This window comes from Oncorhynchus keta, chromosome 1 (genome assembly GCF_023373465.1).
Source record: "Oncorhynchus keta strain PuntledgeMale-10-30-2019 chromosome 1, Oket_V2, whole genome shotgun sequence".
Classification (NCBI taxonomy): Eukaryota; Metazoa; Chordata; class Actinopteri; order Salmoniformes; family Salmonidae; genus Oncorhynchus; species Oncorhynchus keta.
In genome coordinates this window covers 25,981,211-26,001,104 of record NC_068421.1, presented here as the reverse complement: position 1 = coordinate 26,001,104, position 19,894 = coordinate 25,981,211, and the positions used below count along the sequence as shown (strand labels likewise).

Here is a 19,894-nt window from a genome sequence, read left to right as displayed (position 1 = left end):
GGCTGGTGGCATTGTTATGCTGGAGGGTCGTGTCAGGATGAGCCTGCAGGAATCGGACCACATGAGGGAGGAGGAAGTCTTCCCTGTAACGCACAGGTTTGAGATGGCCTGCAATGACAACAAGCTCATACCGATGATGCTGTGACACACTGCCCCAGACCATGACGGACCCTCCACCTGCAAATCGATCTCGCTCCAGAGTACAGGCCTCGATGTAACGCTCATTCCTGAGACGATTAACACAAATCCGGCCATCACCCCTGGTGAGAAAACAACAAGACTCGTCAGTGAAGAGCACTTTTTGCCAGTTCTTTCTGGTCCGGCGACGGTGGGGTTGTGCCCGTAGACAACGTTGTTGACGGTGATGTCTGGTGAAGACCTGACTTACAACAGGCCTACAAGCCCTCAGTCCAGCCGTTCTCAGCCTATTGTGGACAGTCTGAGCACTGATGGAGGGATTGTGCGTTCCTGGAGTAACTCAGGCAGTTGTTGTTGCCATCCTGTACCTGTTCCACAGGTGTGATTTTCGGATGTACCGATCCTGTGCAGGTGTTGTTACACGTAGTCTGCCACTGCGAGGATGATCAATTGTCCGTCCAGTCTCCCTCTAGCTCTGTCTTAGACGTCTCACAGTACAGACATTGCAATTTATTGCCCTGGCCACATCTGCAGTCCTCATGCCTCCTTGCAGCATGCCTAAGGCAGGTTCACACAGATGAGCAGGGACCCTGGGCATCTTTCCTTTGGTGTTTTTCAGAGTCAGTAGAAAGGCCTCTTTTGAGTCCTACATTTTCATAACTATGACCTTAATTGCCTCTGTCTGTAAGCTGTTAGTGTTTTTATGACCGTTCCACGGGTGCATGTTCATTAATTATTCATGGTTCATTGAACATGCATGGGAAACAGTGTTTAAACCCTTTACAATGAAGATCTGTGAAGATATTTGGATTTTTACAAATTATCTTTGAAAGACAGGCTCCTGAAAAAAGGAAGTTTCTTTTTTTGCTGAGTTTATATATATACACTGCTCAAAAAAAGAAAGGGAACACTAAAATAACACATCCTAGTATCCTTTTCTTTACATAGTTGAATATGCTGACAACAAAATCACACAAAAATTATCAATGGAAATCAAATGTATCAACCCATGGAGGTCTGGATTTGGGGTCACACTCAAAATTAAAGTGGAAAACCACACTACAGGCTGATCCAACTTTGATGTAATGTCCTTAAAACAAGTCAAAATTAGGCTCAGTAGTGTGTGTGGCCTCCACGTGCCTGTATGACCTCCCTACAACGCCTGGGCATGCTCCTGATGAGGTGGCCGATGGTCTCCTGAGGGATCTCCTCCCAGACCTGGACTAAAGCATCCGCCAACTCTTGGACCGTCTGTGGTGCAACGTGGCGTTGGTGGATGGAGCGAGACATGATGTCCCAGATGTGCTCAATTGGATTCAGGTCTGGGGAACGGGCGGGCCAGTCCATAGCATCAATGCCTTCCTCTTGCAGGAACTGCTGACACACTCCAGCCACATGAGGTCTAGCATTGTCTTGCATTAGGAGGAACCCAGGGCCAACCACACCAGCATATGGTCTCACAAGGGGTCTGAGGATCTCATCTCGGTACCTAATGGCAGTCAAGCTACCTCTGGCGAGCACATGGAGGGCTGTGCAGCCCCCCAAAGAAATGCCACCCCACACCATGACTGACCCACCGCCAAACCGGTCATGCTGGAGGATGTTGCAGGCAGCAGAACGTTCTTCACGGCGTCTCCAGACTGTCACATGTGCTCAGTGTGAACCTGCTTTCATCTGTGAAGAGCACAGGGCGCCAGTGGTGAATTTGCCAATCTTGGTGTTCTCTGGCAAATGCCAAACGTCCTGCACGGTGTTGGGCTGTAAGCACAACCCCCACCTGTGGACGTCGGGCCCTCATACCACCCTCATGGAGTCTGTTTCTGATAGTTTGAGCAGGCACATGCACATTTGTGGCCTGCTGGAGGTAATTTTGCAGGGCTCTGGCATTGCTCCTCGTGCTCCTCCTTGCACAAAGGCGGAGGTAACGGTCCTGCTGCTAGGTTGTTGCCCTCCTACGGCCTCCTCCACGTCTCCTGATGTACTGGCCTGTCTCCTGGTAGCGCTCTGGACACTACGCTGACAGACACAATACTTTGTGATCAGGAGACTGGCTAGGCCACTCCAGGACCTTGAAATGCTTCTTACGAAGCCACTTCTTCGTTGGCCGGGCGGTGTGTTTGGGATCATTGTCATGCTGAAAGACCCAGCCACGTTTCATCTTCAATGCCCTTGCTGATGGAAGGAGGTTTTCACTCAAAATCTCACGATACATGGCCCCATTCATTCTTTCCTTTACACGGATCAATCGTCCTGGTCCCTTTGCAGAAAAACAGCCCCAAAGCATGATGTTTCCACCCCCATGCTTCACAGTAGGTATGGTGTTCTTTGGATGCAACTCAGCATTCTTTGTCCTCCAAACACGACGAGTTGAGTTTTTACCAAAAAGTTATATTTTGGTTTCATCTGACCATATGACATTCTCCCAATCTTCTTCTGGATCATCCAAATGCTCTCTAGCAAACTTCAGATGGGCCTGGACATGTACTGGCTTAAGCAGGGGCACACGTCTGGCACTTCAGGATTTGAGTCCCTGGCGGCGTAGTGTGTTACTGATGGTAGGCTTTGTTACTTTGGTCCCAGCTCTCTGCAGGTCATTCACTAGGTCCCCCTGTGTTGTTCTGGGATTTTTGCTCACCGTTCTTGTGATCATTTTGACCCCACGGGGTGAGATATTGCGTGGAGCCCCAGATCGAGGGAGATTAGCAGTGGTCTTGTATGTCTTCCATTTCCTAATAATTGCTCCCACAGTTGATTTCTTCAAACCAAGCTGCTTACCTATTGCAGATTCAGTCTTCCCAGCCTGGTGCAGGTCTACAATTTTGTTTCTGGTGTCCTTTGACAGCTCTTTGGTCTTGGCCATAGTGGAGTTTGGAGTGTGACTGTTTGAGGTTGTGGACAGGTGTCTTTTAAACTGATAACAAGTTCAAACAGGTGCCATTAATACAGGTAGCGAGTGGAGGACAGAAGAAGAAGTTACAGGTCTGTGAGAGCCAGAAATCTTGCTTGTTTGTAGGTGACCAAATACTTATTTTCCACCATAATTTGCAAATAAATTCATTAAAAATCCTACAATGTGATTTTCTGGATTTCTTTTTTCATTTTGTCTGTCATAGTTGCAGTGTACCTATGATGAAAATTACAGGTCTCTCTCATCTTTTTAAGTGGGAAAACTTGCACAATTGGTGGCTGACTAAATACTTTTTTGCCCCACTGTAAATGCCAACACAGACCGTTGGGTAAATTGGAAAACTACTCTACTAGAGGCTGTGAACAAGCGATTCGGGGGCTTTTTCTCTCTGAGCCATTACTGTGTCGCCACCATGCTCGATGCTAGGTACAAGGACCGCTACTTCGATGCAGAAAAGAAACAGGGTTTACGTGAAATGTTAGACACAGCTGGACAAGATGAAAACGGACACAGTGACAGTGCACACCGAGGAAGAGAGGCCACGGGCAGACAGAGCTGAAACTTCACTGCTTGACATGCATCATGAAATCCTGGTTGAGACGGAACAAATGAACAATGAAACAGCACAGCAAGTAAGTGAAAGATATAGGTTTTGATTATGTTTTACTGGTAATGGGGACATATGTAAATGCCAACAAAATAACTTTTTGGTCAGTGTGTGTGTGTTTCAACTATTTAACTGTACTATAATGCTTAAAAGGCAGCTAAAATTGTAAATATCGGTTATCGGTATCGTTTTTTTAGGCAAGGAAAATATTGGATATCGGTATCGGCTCAAAATATTATATCTGTACATCCCTATCCTCTGTGTCTTTGAACTCACAGCTGCGTGCTCTCAGTCAATACCTGCCTGTTCATTGAACTTGTGTGCCCAAAACTGATGTCTCTCGAACACAGTCTTCCTGCGTGGTGAGCAGTAATTTTCAAACGCTTTCATCACCTCGGACAGTTTTTTGTTTTCCCGTTTCTTGTTTTCCGGGTGGCATATGTGATCTCCATTGTGTTGTATATCTCCAGTGCGTCATCGCCGATGCAGTGTAGCAAAACTGCTCTTTTCCTAGCCTCTGACTTTGTTACCATTTCCACCAATTTTCTGCGTGGTTTCCAGTCAATGACAACGGAGATGGTGTTGTAAACGACTGCATTGCTGCTAATCCCAAGCTTGATCGCTAACAATATCAAAGTATGTTGTTTCACCCAAGTTAGCATTAGCCTGCTAACTAGCCACTAGTTTTAGCAGCCTGCTGGTGAAGTCTACATTCTCACTAATTCAACTACCACTGGAAATGTTCCTCCGTTTTTTTGTTTAATCTTCTGCCACTATGTCGTGCTCTAGATGGCATATATATAATTAACTTGACAATGGAGACTGAAGTACTTTTACTTATAGCTTTATATCTGAAGCATGGTAACGATTAACACTGTTCACACAGGTGTGACCTTCCTGTTCCCGTCCCTCAAGTCAGTAAGTCAACACAGGAAGGAGCAATGGATGGATAGTTCATTTATTTCCAAAGCTGCAATGATGTGACACACAGTACGAATGACTGGTCAGTAGTCGACGGGATATAAATAGCACTCCCACAGCAACTCTCCATAAATCTGCTGTTTAAAATACTAACAAAAAACCTATCCAACTGTCTATGTCATTATGATCCTATATTGGATTTAACTATTTCGAAGTTTCTACATGTAATCTCATATTTACAACATCAGAAGAAACTATCATCCATTTAAGTATTCAAAATATATAAAAATGGACCTGAAATTACTCAATGCCACACTCTTGTGGTGAAGAAATACAATACAACAAAAATGTACCACATATTTTCCTAAGCTAACAAAATCAGGCTAATACGCTGGCTGGTGCTCATGAGTTAAGTCTGGTTCATCCTTGGGAGCAATTTCCAAACGTCTGAAGGTACCACGTTCATCTGCAACTGCACATGGGGACAAAGATCGTACTTTTTGGAGAAATGTCTTCTGGTCTGTTGAAACATAAATAGAACTGTTTGGCCATAACGACCATCGTTATGTTTGGAGGAAAATGGGAGAGGCTTGCAAGCCAAAGAACACCATCCCAACCGTGAAGCATGGGGGTGGCAGCATCATGTTGTGGGGGTGCTTTGCTGCAGGAGGGCCTGGTGCACTTCACAAAATTGATGGCATCATGAGGGAGGAAAATTATGCTGATGCAACATCTCAAGACATCAGTCAGGAATTTAAAGCTTGGTCGCAAAGGGGTCTTCCAAATGGACAATGACCCCAAGCATACTTCCAAAGTTGTGGCAAAATGGCTTAAGGACAACAAAGTCAAGGTATTGGTGTGACCATCACAAAGCCCTCACCTCAATCCTGTAGAAAATTTGTGGACAGAACTGAAAAAGCATGTGCGAGCAAGGAGGCCTACAAATCTGACTCAGTTACACCAGCTCTGTCAGGAGGAATGGGCCAAAATTCACCCAATTTATTGTGGGAAGCTTGTGGATTGCTACCCGAAAGTTAAACCGTTTAAAGGTCATGCTACCAAATACTGATTGAGTGTATGTAAACTTCTGACCCACTGGGAATGTAATGAAAGAAATAAAAGCTGAAGTAAATCATTCTCTCTACTATTATTCTGACATTTTAAACTTCCAACTTCAACTGTATACAGTGGGGCAAAAAAGTATTTAGTAGGCCACCAATTGTGCAAGTTCTCCCACTTAAAAAGATGAGAGAGGCCTGTAATTTTCATCATAGGTACACTTCAACTATGACAGACAAAATGAGAAAAAGAAATCCAGAAAATCACATTGTAGGATTTTTAATGAATTTATTTGCAAATTATGGTTTACAGGCCTCATCTTTTTAAGTGGGAAAACTTGCACAATTGGTGACTGACTAAATACTTTTTTGCCCCACTGTATGTTAAGCAGGCGTTTCATGACAGGGTATCACGTCTGATGCAGATGCAGTTGAGCTTATTTCTCAAGTCAGTTGTTCGAATGGAGCTAGGAGTGTTCATGTTTCCAAGTTTCAAACATGTTCTCAAATGCCATTGAAATGGCAGCAGCAGTATGAGAACCAGCACATTTTTGAGCATGAAATATGGCTTTCCTCGGTACGAAATCCTCATTCACCCACTGTGCTGTCAGACTCGTAATGCTCATGGGGCTGATATCGCTGGTCCAATTGTCTGTGGTGAAGCTAATAGCAGTGACGCCCATAGCAAGTAGCTCATGGATGTGAGTTTCAACAATGCTGTGTAACTCCGGTAGGGCAACATCTGAAAAATAGCGCCTACTTGGTCGTGTGTACCGGTGCTCGATCAGTCGGCGAAAGCCAACATCATCCACGACGGAGAACGGTTGATTGTCAAGGGCCATGAATTCCATTATCTTGGCATTAATAGATTTCACCTTTGAGTTGTCTCTCTGAAATGTTCTTACTCTTTCAAATGACTGCTCGATCCACACAGCAGACATTTTGGGCTAGGTTAGGAATGCTGTGTTGCACATGTAGCGCTATATTCTTTGTGGCGTCATTACGTCATGTACCTACGTTATATAGGTATGCACGGTAGCTTTGACATCGGTTTTGCACATCGCCGTTAAACTACACATCGGGCCGATGCAAAATAAGTTGCATCAGCTCAGGCTAAGGCTATGTCAGCTAGCAATAGCATAGAACAGTTTGTGCATGCTATGGAAAAAAAGGGCCTCCATGTTAAGCAATCACGAGCACAGTCAGAACAAAGACAGGCCGCTCGCTCAACCAGCAGCAGCCAAAGACTTGTGGAAAAACACACAAACCAAAGAGGTGCCCTGCATTTAGTGTTGAGTGTGAAAGGTGTGGAAAGAGAAATCACTTTGCAGCTGTGTGTAGGTCAGGGACAGATGTTGCTCTTGTTGAAACAGAGGTTAGGGAAGTGGACATATTGTTCATAGGTACAGTGACACAAGCACACGAGATGCTGGCTGGCACACAAACTGCGTATAGGGGGACAGGCGGTCAACTTTAAGTTAGACATAGAAGCTGAAGCTAATGTGTTCGCACAAGCAATAGCAGACAAATTGTCCAAGCAATTCAAAGTGAAAGAGACTGAGACTGTACTCGTAGCCTATGGAGGCACCCGCATCAAACCAAAGGGCATCATGACATTGCAAGTGCACACGCGGCACAAACATGCCCATCTACAGTTCTATGTTACAGATGCAAGGCAGAGAGGCATGTGTGCAGCTTGACCATATATGAAAAGTTGCAAGAGTTGCATGCTATGCTCCACCTTGCATCTGTGTTTAAAGGACTATGTGAGTTTCCAGGCCAAAACCACATTTACATTGATCCAAAAGTCCCTCCTGTTGTTCATGGATGTAGGAAAATCACATATGCTGTGCTTGACAGGCTGAAAGAGACATTGGACATTCAAGAGCAGAGGGGTGTGGTCAGCAAAGTAACCAAACCATCAGCGTGGGGTAGCAGCCTATTCCTAACAGAAAATTAAAATGTCTCTCTTAGGGTGTGTCTGGAACAAGCCCATACAGCACCAACACTTCTCCATTCCCACCTCAGAGGATGTGCAAAGCAAGAAGATCTTCACTATCATAGATGAGAAGGAGGCGTATTGGCAAATAAAGCTGAATGAGGAATCAGCTGATCTCTGCACATTCAATACCACATGGGGTAGGTACCGGTTTAATCGCTTACCTTTTTTGCATAAAAAGGCATTTCAGCAGATTAACTCCAGAGTTATGGTGACATTAATGGTGTCTATGTAATTGCAGATGACACGATAATTGCAGCAGCCACCAAAGAAGAGAATGGCCACATTCTACAGCAGGTGATGGACAGAGCTATCCGTCTGAATGTGAAGTAAAATGCTGAGAAGATATATTACATGGTAAGTGAAGTACATCATCAGTGCAGATAGGGGTTAAAGCAGACATCTCCAAGGTGACAGCAATCACACAGATTCCCCTACAAGAAGACAGAAAATATCTACAGAGGTTACTGGATATGACACGTTTCCTAACCCAGTTTAACCAAGATGAAGCCACGCTCACTGCACCACTCAGAATGCTCCTCAGGAAGGACATGGCATGGCAGTGGCACCCAGAAATACAAGCAGCACTGGAGAGACTGAAAAAAGCCATCTCCACGATGACGCTGCTGAAATTCTTCCAATTCACAGGAAGAGATTGAAATACAAGCGGATGCATCCAAAGATGGAGTTGGAGCTGTTCTGATGCAAAGTTAACAGCCTATTTACATCCAGAGCTCTGTCTGGGGCAAAACTAAATTATGCCCAGATAAAAAAATAACTCCTGGCAATCGTGTTCGCACTGAAGAGGTTTCACCAGTATGTCTATAGTGTCCCGGTCAGTTCAATCTGACCACAAACCACTTGAGGCTATAACCACCAGGCTTATTGGAAAGGCGCCTGCCTGTCTTCAAAGGATGCTCCTTCAATTACAGAAATATGACATTCACATCGTCTACACCCCAGGTAAAGACATGTTAATAGCAGACACGCTATCCAGGGATGTACCCCAGACTGCCACACATGAAGTGTGACCTCAGTGACGAGAAAGTCAGTTATGCAACAGCTGAGAGCAGTCACAGATGCAGACAGTGAGATGTAGCTGCTGAGGAACCTACACAGAGATGGATGGCCACACAAGAAGAAAAGTGCACCACTGAAAGTGGAAACCTATTGGCACATCAGAGACTCTCTTTATATTGAAGATGTACTGCTCATGGTAAACAAAGGTATTATCATTCCCAAAGACTTTTTAGAACTGAGGTACTGTCGGACAAGACATCGGGTACTGTCATAGCAAAGTTTAAAGCTGTGTTTGCTAGACATGGTATTGCAGCTGAACTGATTGCAGATCATGTACCCTTTTCAAGTGCTGAGATGGATCATGTTTGCAAAAGAGTGGGGTTTCAAAATAATTCATTCTAGTCCAGGGTTTCCCCAGTCAAAGGGAATGGCTGAGAGGACCATTAAGTCAGTGAAAAACATGCTCACGTCGACAGCACAGACAGGTGTTGACCCTCACACAGCTCTACTGAACCTGAGAAACACACCTGTCACGGGTCTGCAGTACTCTTCTGCTCAGCTACTCATGGGACATGTCCTACGCTCCGACCAACCTACAAGTAAAGGAGCCCTCCAGACAGAAATGTCCAGCATGGCTTGAAACGCAGATAGCTGCAGCAGAAGACAATCTATGACAAAACAGCGTCACCACTTCCTTAGTTTCGGGAGGGAGAGAGAGCGTGCATGGAGAGGTACAAAAGGATGGCAGCCAGAAACAGTGGTGAGAATCAGAAATGAACCGTGATCATATGATATCATCACACCCGCAGGAGCTCGCTACCGCTGAAACAGAAAGCACCTCAGACCTGACAGAACAGCCAGGTATAGGGCTAACAAAGAAGTCACAATCACTGACTCTGATTCAGACCAGGAGGTCGAAGAGGAAACACAAAGACACAAATGAACACAGACAGAACATGACAAATGACAGAAGACCAGAACCCTCTCATAGAGAATCACACCAGTCAATGCACCAGAGTAGGCAGGTGCATTAAATGATCAGTGAGGCTACAGGACTATGTGCTTGAGTGAGTCAGGGGTAAAACCTGGTATTGTAAGTGAAACTAGACCACCACCTACCTTTGACGCAGTATTAAAAATACTATATTCTTCTTAAAAAGTTATGTTTACTTGCAAGCTCTAGCTAAGGGGGGTGTAATATATTTTAACCTTCATTTAACTAGGTAAGTCAGTTAAGAACAAATTCTTTACAATGACAGCCTAGGGAACATTGGGTTAACTGCCTTGTTCAGGGGCAGCTCGGGGATTTGATCTGGCAACCTTCAAGTTACTGGCCCCACGCTCTAACCACTAGGCTACCTGCCACCCCATCATCTTTAATGATAGTCCATAACTCCCTTGTATTTAACAAACAATCAGTATCACTTGAGGTTGAAGGTCAAGGAGATATGTAAATTAGCTGTCTTGCAGTTTGAAGTTTACCTGCGTGAACAGTGTTAATCGTTACCATGCTTCGGATATAAAGCTAAAAGTAACAGTACTTCAGTCTCCATTGTCAAGTTCATTCTACCGTGCCATCTAGAGCACGACAGGCATTATACTTAGGCTGATTAGAAATCCTCATGATTTTGTTTAATGATTTTCAATTTGAGCGTCATTATTTCTATATAGTCTACACTTTCTCGTTCTGAACTTGTAACTTGTTGTGGCTTTGCGACAATGATCAAGAGCAGCTGCTCACCGATTTGACAGCTCCAACACAGTTACACCTCCTGAGTCAGGACACCGCTAAAACGTTAGCTATGCAGGTGTCGGCTATTGTCGGTTAATGCTTGATCTGATTGAATCTAGGTCAAGGTGTGTTTCACAGGACAGACTAGTTCCAATGACTACACAGTCTAAAAAACACAAATGATGCATGTTATGGGTTACATCATTAGAATAATCCAATTGAGGACTTTGGCTTTACAAATCCATTTAATTCATTTGGGAGGCATTCTTCCCAAGGACGCATGACCGGTAATGCTGTTAGTGAATGCTGATACACTAAACAGTTACATACATCAGGCTACGTGCTCACCTTTACTGCAAGGTAGAGGACAGACTACTCATGTATTCTACTACATTAAATGTGTACTGTCTTTGGGTGTGTGCCAGCGGGCCAGATTACTGTCCACATTATGAGACAAAAGTCCATAGAGAATTATCAGTGCATATAACCTGCAATTAACTCATTTTGCTGAAAACCTCCTGTGAACATAAAAAGCAACAAATCCCCCTTGGATTATGCTTCTTCACCATGCATGGTGTTTCTATAGTGAAAGAAGCGTTGGGACTCTCATAATGGATTGTTAGAATCTCTTTAGGGTGATGCCCTCCCTATGGGTTGAATGGAGGACAGATGAGAGAGAACTGATCCCTCTCTCTGCATGGCGTAAATCCCTTGGTGAGAGATGGGGTTTGTATGGGGCAGAGTTGATGCAATACTATGGGGAGGTGGCAGTATCGAGCCTGAGGCAATAGAGAGAGAAAACAGTAGCCCTCCGGGACTACCCCCCTTGATGACCACTGATGAAAGTCCTTCACTGTTGTGTAGCGTGTTTACACTGAGACACATCCATGTCACATATCCTTGAATGTAGCCCATTACAGGTTGTGAGCCACATATACCACAAAACAAATTGTGGTTGTTGAATGACAGAATCCAGCTCTGAGACACTGTGTATTGTGTTTACCTTTAATTAACTAGGCAAGTCGGCTAAGAACAAATTTTTATTTACAATGACGGCCTACCCCGGGCCAAACCCTAACCCGAACAAAGTTGGGCCATTGTGCACCGCCCTATGGGACTCTCAATCACAGCCAGTTGTGATACACCCTTGGAATTGAACCAGGGTCTGTTTTAATGCCTCCAGCACTGAGATGCAGTGCCTTAGACCACTGTGCCACTCAGGAGCTAGTCTACTTGGACAAGACCTTACATGCTGGCTGCTGTTTATGTTCCTTCCCTCACAGAGCAGTGGTGGTTTATTTGGACTGGGGTCTTGGGTCAATGATGTATATAAACCCTGGATTGCTGATGCTATGTATTGGCCACTAAGAGGCTTTGAAGCCCCCGGTCGGCCATATTGGCACTCCCCAGTAGGCGTAGTCCTCTATAGGAACGGATGGAATTCCACAGTATTTCAATTAAATGTTTAAAGGACAAAATAACATGTATTTAAGTATTTGTTTTTATTGTAGTGGGGACAGTAACATTAGTCATCTAGAAAAAATGATACCAAGCTGGAGGCACGGGGGCTTCAACACAGTGCCCCCTATCAGTTATCTAGTGTATATATAAATCATTGGGTTAAACCTGTGCTTGGAGCTGTCAGTCCGTGGGGTAGATATGTCCTCCCTTACTTTACTTCCTGGCTGCTTGTTTGTCATCACAGTGCCATGGCTGCCTTGACCTCTCTAACCCCTCTGGGCCTGAGAGATCCAATGGTTTGATCCCTCCATTCTCATAAAAATGGTTAAATCTTCTTGGATTGATGAGGAATAGAAAAATGGTATGGTTGAGAGGGATGAGGCAAAAGGTATGGCAATTAAGCCCGGTAACCCAACGGATTGGCCTAACTGATACTGCAAATTAAGAAATCATGTGACTGAACTAAATAGAAAGAAAAAGAAACTATACTATGAAACAAAAGATAAATTATATAAAGAATGATAGTAAAATGCTTTGGGGCACCTTAAATGAAATTTTTGGAGAAAAAAAGCCAACTCGGCTCCTTCATTTATTGAATCAGATGGCTCATTCATCACAAAGCCCACTCATATTGCAAAGCACTTTTAATGACTTTTTTATTGGCAAGATAAGCAAACTTAGGGATGACATGCCAGAAACAAACGTTGACACTACACATCCAAGTATATTGGACCAAATTATAAAAGACAAGAATTGTACTTTTGATTTCCATAAAGTCAGTGTGGAAGAGGTGAAAAAATGATTGTCTCAACAATGACAAGCCACCGGGGGCTGACAATCGGGATGGAAAATTACTGAGTATAATAGCAGACAATATTGCGACTCCTTTTTGCCACATCTTCAATTTAAGCCTACTAGAGAGTGTGTGCCCTCAGGCCTGGAGGGAAGCTAAAGTCATTCCGCTACCCAAGATTAGTAAAGCCTCCTTACCTGGCTCAAATAGCTGACCAATCAGCCTTTTATCAACCCGTAGTAAACTTCTGGAAAAAATTGTGTTTAACCAGATGCAATGCTATTTCACAGTAAACAAATTGACAACAAAATTTCAGCAATGCTTATAGGGAAGGACACTCAACAAGCACAGCACTTACACAAATGACTGATGATTGGCTGAGAGAAATTGGTGATAAAATGATTGTGGGGGCTGTCTTGTTAGAATTCAGTGCAGCTTTTGACATTATCGATCAGTCTGCTGCTGGAAAAACTTGTGTTATGGCTTTACACCCCCTGTTATAATGTGGATAAAGAGTTACTTGTCTAACAGAACACAAAGGGTGTTCTTTAATGGAAGCCTCTCAAATATAATCCAGTTAGAATCAGGAATTCCCCAGGGTAGCTGTTTAGGCCTCTTGCTTTTTTCAATTTTTACTAACGACATGCCACTGACTTTGAGTAAAGCCAGAGTGTCTATGTATGCAGATGACTCAACACTATACTTGTCAGCTACTACAGCGACTGAAATGACTGCAACACTCAACAAAGAGCTGCAGTTAGTTTAAGAGTGGGTAGCAAGGAATACGTTATCCCTAAATATTTCTAAAACTAAAGCATTGTATTTGGAACAAAACTCACTAAACCCGAAACCTCAACTAAATCTGGTAATAAATAATGTGGAAACTGAGCAAGTTGAGATGACCCTAGACTGTAAACTGTCATGGTCAAAACATATTGATGCAGTAGTAGCTAAGATGGGGAGAAGTCTGTCTATAATAAAGGGGTGCTCTGCCTTCTTAACAACACCATCAACAAGGCAGGTCCTACAGGCCGTAGTTTTGTCGCACCTTGACTACTTTTCAGTTGTCACAAAAAAGGACTTTGCAATTGGCTCAGAACAGGGCAGCACGGCTGGCCCTTGGATGTAAACAGAGAGCTAATATTAATAATATGCATGTCAATCTCTTCTAGCTGAAAGTGAAGGAGAGATTGACTTCATCACTACTTTTATTTATGAGAGGTTGAATGCACCGAGCTGTCTGTCTAAACTACTGGTACACAGCTCGGACACCCATGCATACCCCACAAGACATGCCACGAGGTCTCTTCACAGTCCCCAAGTCCAGGACAGACTATGGGAGGCACACAGTACTATATAGAGCCATGACTACATGGAACTCTATTCCACATCAAGTAACTGACACAAGCAGTAAATTTGATTAAAAGAAACAGATTAAAAAAACACCTTATGGAACAGCGGGGACTGTGAAGCAACACAAACATTGGCACAGGCACACGCACATGCACACACACACATACACACACACACACACACACACACACACACAAAAAAAACATCTGTAAATGTGAAATATGTAAATGTATTGTAATGTTTTTAAAATTGTATCAACTGCCTTAATTCTGCTGGACCCTAGGAAGAGTAAGCAGCAGCTAATGGGGATCCATAATAAATACAAATAAAGACAATATTAGCTGGAAGTTAACCACATCTGTTCTCTAAATTTCATCCTTGTCTGCACACACAAAAGAGACACCAATGAAGGAGATGTATGGGAAAATGGCCAAGAATATGGAACACACGCACATACTCTGAAGAAAAAATACTTAGATACAGTAGCCTACATTGTAAATTAAGGGTAAGTATTTCCATAATATCAATTAGCAGGAAACAGTCCAAGTCCAACTAAGTTGGCAGCATGTCATAGTAAAGAACTGGTTGAGCTGATAATTCAAACACACTCACACAGTTGTCTTTACTTGCTGACAGATTCCAACATGGTTCTCAGCTCTCTGACTGAAACAGTCTCCAAACATCTTCTCCATTCAAAATAGTGTCAAAGACACAACAACCGATAAAATCAGCTAATAATAAATACATTGTGCAGAAGCTCATACCATATTATGGATACCAGATCATGTTTATTCGTACCTATGTTACAAATCATTAACAATGAGTAAATCTGGACAAACATTTTCAAATATCGATCACACATATACATACCTATCTATTGCTCCATCTGCCAATGCGTGTCAGCCAACCTTAGCAGCAAATCAAAAAGGCAGGCAAGTGGCTTACTCCATGGAAAACACCCGTATCAGACTTTGGAAGTGATTCAATATCCACCCTCTCCAGCATGAAAGACTCCTTTGGCTCTGAGACAACCTGCTGTGTCTGTCTGTGGGGTCTGTAGTGCCAGGTAACACTCAGCTTATGCAAATACTTCCTCTACCTCGCTCTGTCTCACTCACCCTCCCTCTCTCTTTCTAGCACTCTCTCCTCCTCACCTACTCACCTCTCTATCATGCACACTCAGTCACTTATACAGCCCAATAAATGGTCATTGGGGACACATGGGGATGTTGATTCTCTAAAGGGGGATGTGACACAGAACATTTAACCCATTTTATAACCCAAATAATCACAACTACTATGCGTTAGACCAGAAACCTGTGCTGCCTTAGGAATGCCCAACTTAATACCCATTACACATAATACATTATGACTGCTATGTATGAATACTGGCTATAGGGGTTTAAAACATTATGGAAATTATTGGAAGAGGACATACTACATTGCATATACTATGACCTGCCATACAGGTCAATTAAATGGCCAAGCTTAACTTTCCATTTAGAATACAGAGAATTCATTAAGCACTGTCTAATCTTCCACTACTTAAGTGAGTAACCTTTATCTAAATTGCATTAAACCAGCTTAAGGTTTTAGCAGCTCTTCTTGGCATTGGTTGCTTTGTGCTGTACACAAACATTAGATTCTGAGCATGTACAGTACAGAGAAGTGACATGAATGGGCTGAACCTCTCTTTTCATTGGTCTGAACACAGTCACCTTACTGTGTTTACATCCTTTTTAAAGCTGCTTTATTAGGCTACCCAACATAGTGGACAGCTGCTTCTCTACTGAATGACAAATATACAAATATGAAATAGTGTATCTTTGTCTTCCTATTAGAGCTCATTGTACAATTGAATTGTAGGCTTCTAGAAAACAAAGATACACCGTCTTCAGACCTACTGTCCTCGAGTTCATGTCCTCTGGCTCCAGTCATCACTGTTACTTACCAACAGAGGAAAATACCATTAACTATCACTAGTGACTAATGGTAATCTCATTAAGACTCCTAAGCTCCTGATTTGATTTTTCACTTAACGAGCAACATGTGTGAACAACAGGTGGAATTATAGGTTGTAGTGTAGCCAGAGTTTCTCATTCAGCTGTTATATAGTGACACAAGTCAGAGGGATAAATCACTATTAAAATCATCTCACTGTGATGGAGCAGCAGTGAGCAGGAAGAGACTCCAGGGATTTTCCGTTTCACAAAGCTCAAGTAATTTATTAAACCCAACCATACACATCAGGTCCTCAAAGCTAGGGACTGCAAACACAGTTGCACTTCTACATTATGGTATCTCCGCTTCCTGGAGGACATATGTTGTGTTCAGAAGTGGGAAAATCAGATTTGTAAACTGGGAGCAATGAGTGTGCATTCACATGCCTTCAAATCATTGAGAACACCAATTGGCTGATGGCAAACAAGCTGTAGGCTGTACTTTCAGTTTATGGTTATCATGCTTGTAAACAAAAGGAGTTAAAAACATGTTAGATGGCTTTTTCTAAATGTTTTGTTCCCTTTAACTGCAGAAAATGCTGTTAGAGGTCATTTCCTTAGTACTGTATGTGACATCAGCGTTCAGCATGTGGGAGAAGTCGGAGCTCAGATGGTAGACAAGTTTCCCACTAGTAATTAGCAGTTGGAGGGGTGTTCAAGTGGACTTTTCCCAGTCCTATGCTGGTATTTGAGAACACCATTTGAAAAGTCGCCTAAAGCGTGAGAGGAATACTGATGCTGAGGGCTCAGAATGAGGATGACTGGCTACTATTCTGGACTGTGTGGTGAGCTTTCTGGCACCCAGAGCTGCTGAGGCATCACCCAAGTGATGTTCCACAGAGTGGAAGAGAAGTCCAGTGGCTATAAGAATCAGGCTGGTTCCCAGACTTGCCCTCAACAAGATCAGCAGAAGACTCCATCTACCATCCTCTGACCAGCTCTCTCCAATCAAGCCATGAACTGACACCCTCCATCTTCAGAGGATACAGCTTTTAAAGACTTGGCCTCTATTGGCTGACCTGTCATGATTTCTCATTTGTTTGCTTAAAGCGCTTTGAGATATGAAAAGCGATTAACTAGATGTTATGAACACAGAATTATATTTGAGATTCCTGAAGAACATGCTGACAGTCACAGATCTGATCTCACATCCCTTCAGCCTTGCGTGTACCCATATTGGCCCAAACTCCAATAAATACACACTTAATTTGTCCATACTGTACGCTGCTTGGAATAGGAAGTTGTGTTGCACTAGAATTGCCCTCAAATGACAGCTCTGGCACACTGTCCCTAATGCCCACTAACGAATGAGGCAAGTAGCTACCCTTCCAATGGGATCCCATTAGACTGAACATAAGGCGGTTATTGGATGAGGCTTTGGGATGAGCTGTTCTCCTCAGTTAGCCAATTCCACTCTTACCGACCTGCCAAATCCATTTAGCTGGGGTAGGGGTTAAATGGGGGTAACCCTAAACCCGTGGTCCATTAAGGACCCATCTGGACCCTAGCCATGGCCCTGTCAACCCCTAAAACAACATCTCATTAATGTGCCAATCCAACCCTCACCCAGCAGTGAGGGTGTGGCTAACAAGGACAGAGGTAACATTTGCATTCTGAGTTAGATTTTAACAAACAAGGGCTAGAACCTTGTACCGGAAGAAATCGCTCCATTCCGCAACACTGCAATGTTTCCATAAGAGACAAAACAATTGAATAGGTAGACGCACTTTATTCCTAAAACAAGCTGCACCATCTGTAGCGGCACACATTTATATGTACACACATATACACACAATTCTCTAAATCTGTCATATAAAATATATAATCTGACAACCTGTACCTCATATCCCATTTATCTGAATGCATTGAATTACTGTGCAACAGACTCCGCCACTTTGGCTGAGCTGTAAATCATGTCCACTCAAAAGGAGGGGATATAAATGCCCAGCCTACATAAATCTGTACATCAGGGCAATACCCTTTGAAAAAATAATACTCTAAAAGTGGCCTACAGCAAATTCACTTGAGCAGGTTTTGGTTTTGTAATTGAGAAAATTACTTTACATTTTAAACCAATTCCTTTTAAAGTGAAATGGCAATACACAACCTTTAGATTTTTTATATATAAAAGATAAAGAAATACAAATGACATTTAAAAACGTACAATAAATAATATATATATATATGCAGGCATTTCATTAAGATAAAATTTTATCAGAAGATTGAAATCTAAGATTATTAAAAAGACTATTCTTCTTTATGAAAAGTCCCTTATCATCCAAAACGGACACTTGGCATTTGATTGATAGGCTAGGACACCTCCAGTGCTGCCATGGAGAATCTGGCTGGGGGGTTCCTTATGGCCATGCCCCCAACCTGCAGTGTTGAGGATCCATCCACTTCAGGGAATCCCCTACCATTTGTTTCATGATGAGGTCCATACATCACCCTTGATATCCTTGTTCAGAGCATGTTCATGATAAAGTTGTACATCTGGTTGAGCACCACAAAGTGAACAGGCAGACAGGAGCGCCGGTCCTGAGTGGCAGGGTCACACGTCAGCCAGGAGAGGGCGTTGTACTGCTCCAGCACAAACCTTTCAGGGGAAGAGAGCACATCACTAGGTATAACTAAATATACATTCAATTCACCCCATTTTTCTGCCTATCAAATCAATGTATTGCCCATTTGTTATTTCATATGGCTTCCATTCCATTTGAGCAGTGTACCTGAGCACATCTGAGGTGTGGTTGGAGTCCAGAGGGTGGGAGTGTTTGCTGTGGAGGAGCTCGTCTGATTGGACCGAGGACACGTGGAGGTGCAGGGAGGCCTGGGGAGGGACGACAGAAGGTCAGCTAGAAGAACAGGGAACCATTCAAATGACAGGACTCCTGATCAAGTACACATTTAAGTAAAGCATAAATGTGATGCTGAGTTTTAGGACCCGAGAAGAACTTAAGCCTTTGCGAGCAGGTTAACTGTCAGAGGAGCGGTAGATGGGTACCTTGAGGAACAGTGGGCACTGGTTCTGTGCCTGGGGGCAGGCTGACCAGAACCAGTCAGGTAGGGGGCCAGCCTTGGCAGTGGAGATGAAGTAGCCCAGAGCCATAGGCTGCTGCAGGATGTTCAGGGCCTCCTCATGGGACTCCATACGGTCTGTGCTTTGGCCCTGGAACACACAGGGAAACCACCAATCCTTATTCAACCCTCATTTACCAGTTGTCAGGTAAGCATACTCCTGCTGGTAGTGTTGTGGAGGGGCAGAGGGGCTTACCTTGCTGCCGTCTCCCCCCTGGTGATAGTGTCCACCCGGGGAGTGAACAGGAGAGGTGGTGGGGGAGTTAGGCAGGATGTTGATGAGGTCAGGGTCCACCATGTCATTATCAAACAGGTCAAAGATGCCCATCCCATCTGAACCATCTATGGAGAGCGATAAACACAAAGAGTCATTCAATACTATATCCCAGGAGCTTAGACAGAGAGTTGCTCTGTCTCCCTGTTTCGGGTAACGTCGCCCCGTGTAGAGCCAGACTACAGCCAGAGCCTAGAAATGCATCAACATCTACAGTGTGTGTGTGTGTGTGTGTGTGTGTGTGTGTGTGTTACTGACCAGGGTTTATGGGGTTGAAGGCGATGTCTAGGTTCTGTTCGGTGGTGCCGTTGTTCACCTGCACCATGGCCGAGGTGGGGAACACCAGGATGTGGGTGCAGGACGTGTCTTGAGGAGTGCTCAGCTGGGACGTCTGCATGTTCAGAGTGGTGCTGCGGCCGAACACTGAGCCTGTAGACACAGAGTCTACACAGCAAAGAGAGGGGTTACCACGATACAGACATCAAAAACATTTCAGGAAACTCCGTGGACTCAGACGGGGGAAGCAAGGGCGCATTGTGCTGCCATCACTCA

At 43.8% G+C, this 19,894-nt stretch overlaps 2 protein-coding genes across 4 annotated transcripts in view; both read right to left on the bottom strand.

The window, feature by feature from the left end:
• The window catches only part of LOC118357822 (autism susceptibility gene 2 protein-like), a 33,857-nt gene extending 18,841 nt beyond the window's left edge, over positions 1–15,016 (bottom strand). For both annotated transcript variants that reach the window (XM_052519737.1, XM_035735171.2), the window contains exon 1: positions 14,861–15,016. The gene's annotated coding sequence lies outside the window, so the exon portion shown is untranslated. The remainder of the gene's footprint in view (positions 1–14,860) is intronic.
• Positions 15,017–17,699: 2,683 nt separating this feature from the next.
• Positions 17,700–19,894, bottom strand: part of LOC118357659 (mediator of RNA polymerase II transcription subunit 13-like) — a 32,383-nt gene continuing 30,188 nt past the window's right edge. For both annotated transcript variants that reach the window (XM_035735039.2, XM_035735101.2), the window contains exons 26-30: positions 19,601–19,786; positions 19,265–19,410; positions 18,995–19,159; positions 18,720–18,820; positions 17,700–18,586 (exon numbers count right to left, since the gene is read on the bottom strand). In XM_035735039.2, coding sequence (XP_035590932.1) covers positions 18,454–18,586; positions 18,720–18,820; positions 18,995–19,159; positions 19,265–19,410; positions 19,601–19,786 — 731 coding nt within the window. In that variant the 3' untranslated portion in view covers positions 17,700–18,453. The remainder of the gene's footprint in view (positions 18,587–18,719; positions 18,821–18,994; positions 19,160–19,264; positions 19,411–19,600; positions 19,787–19,894) is intronic.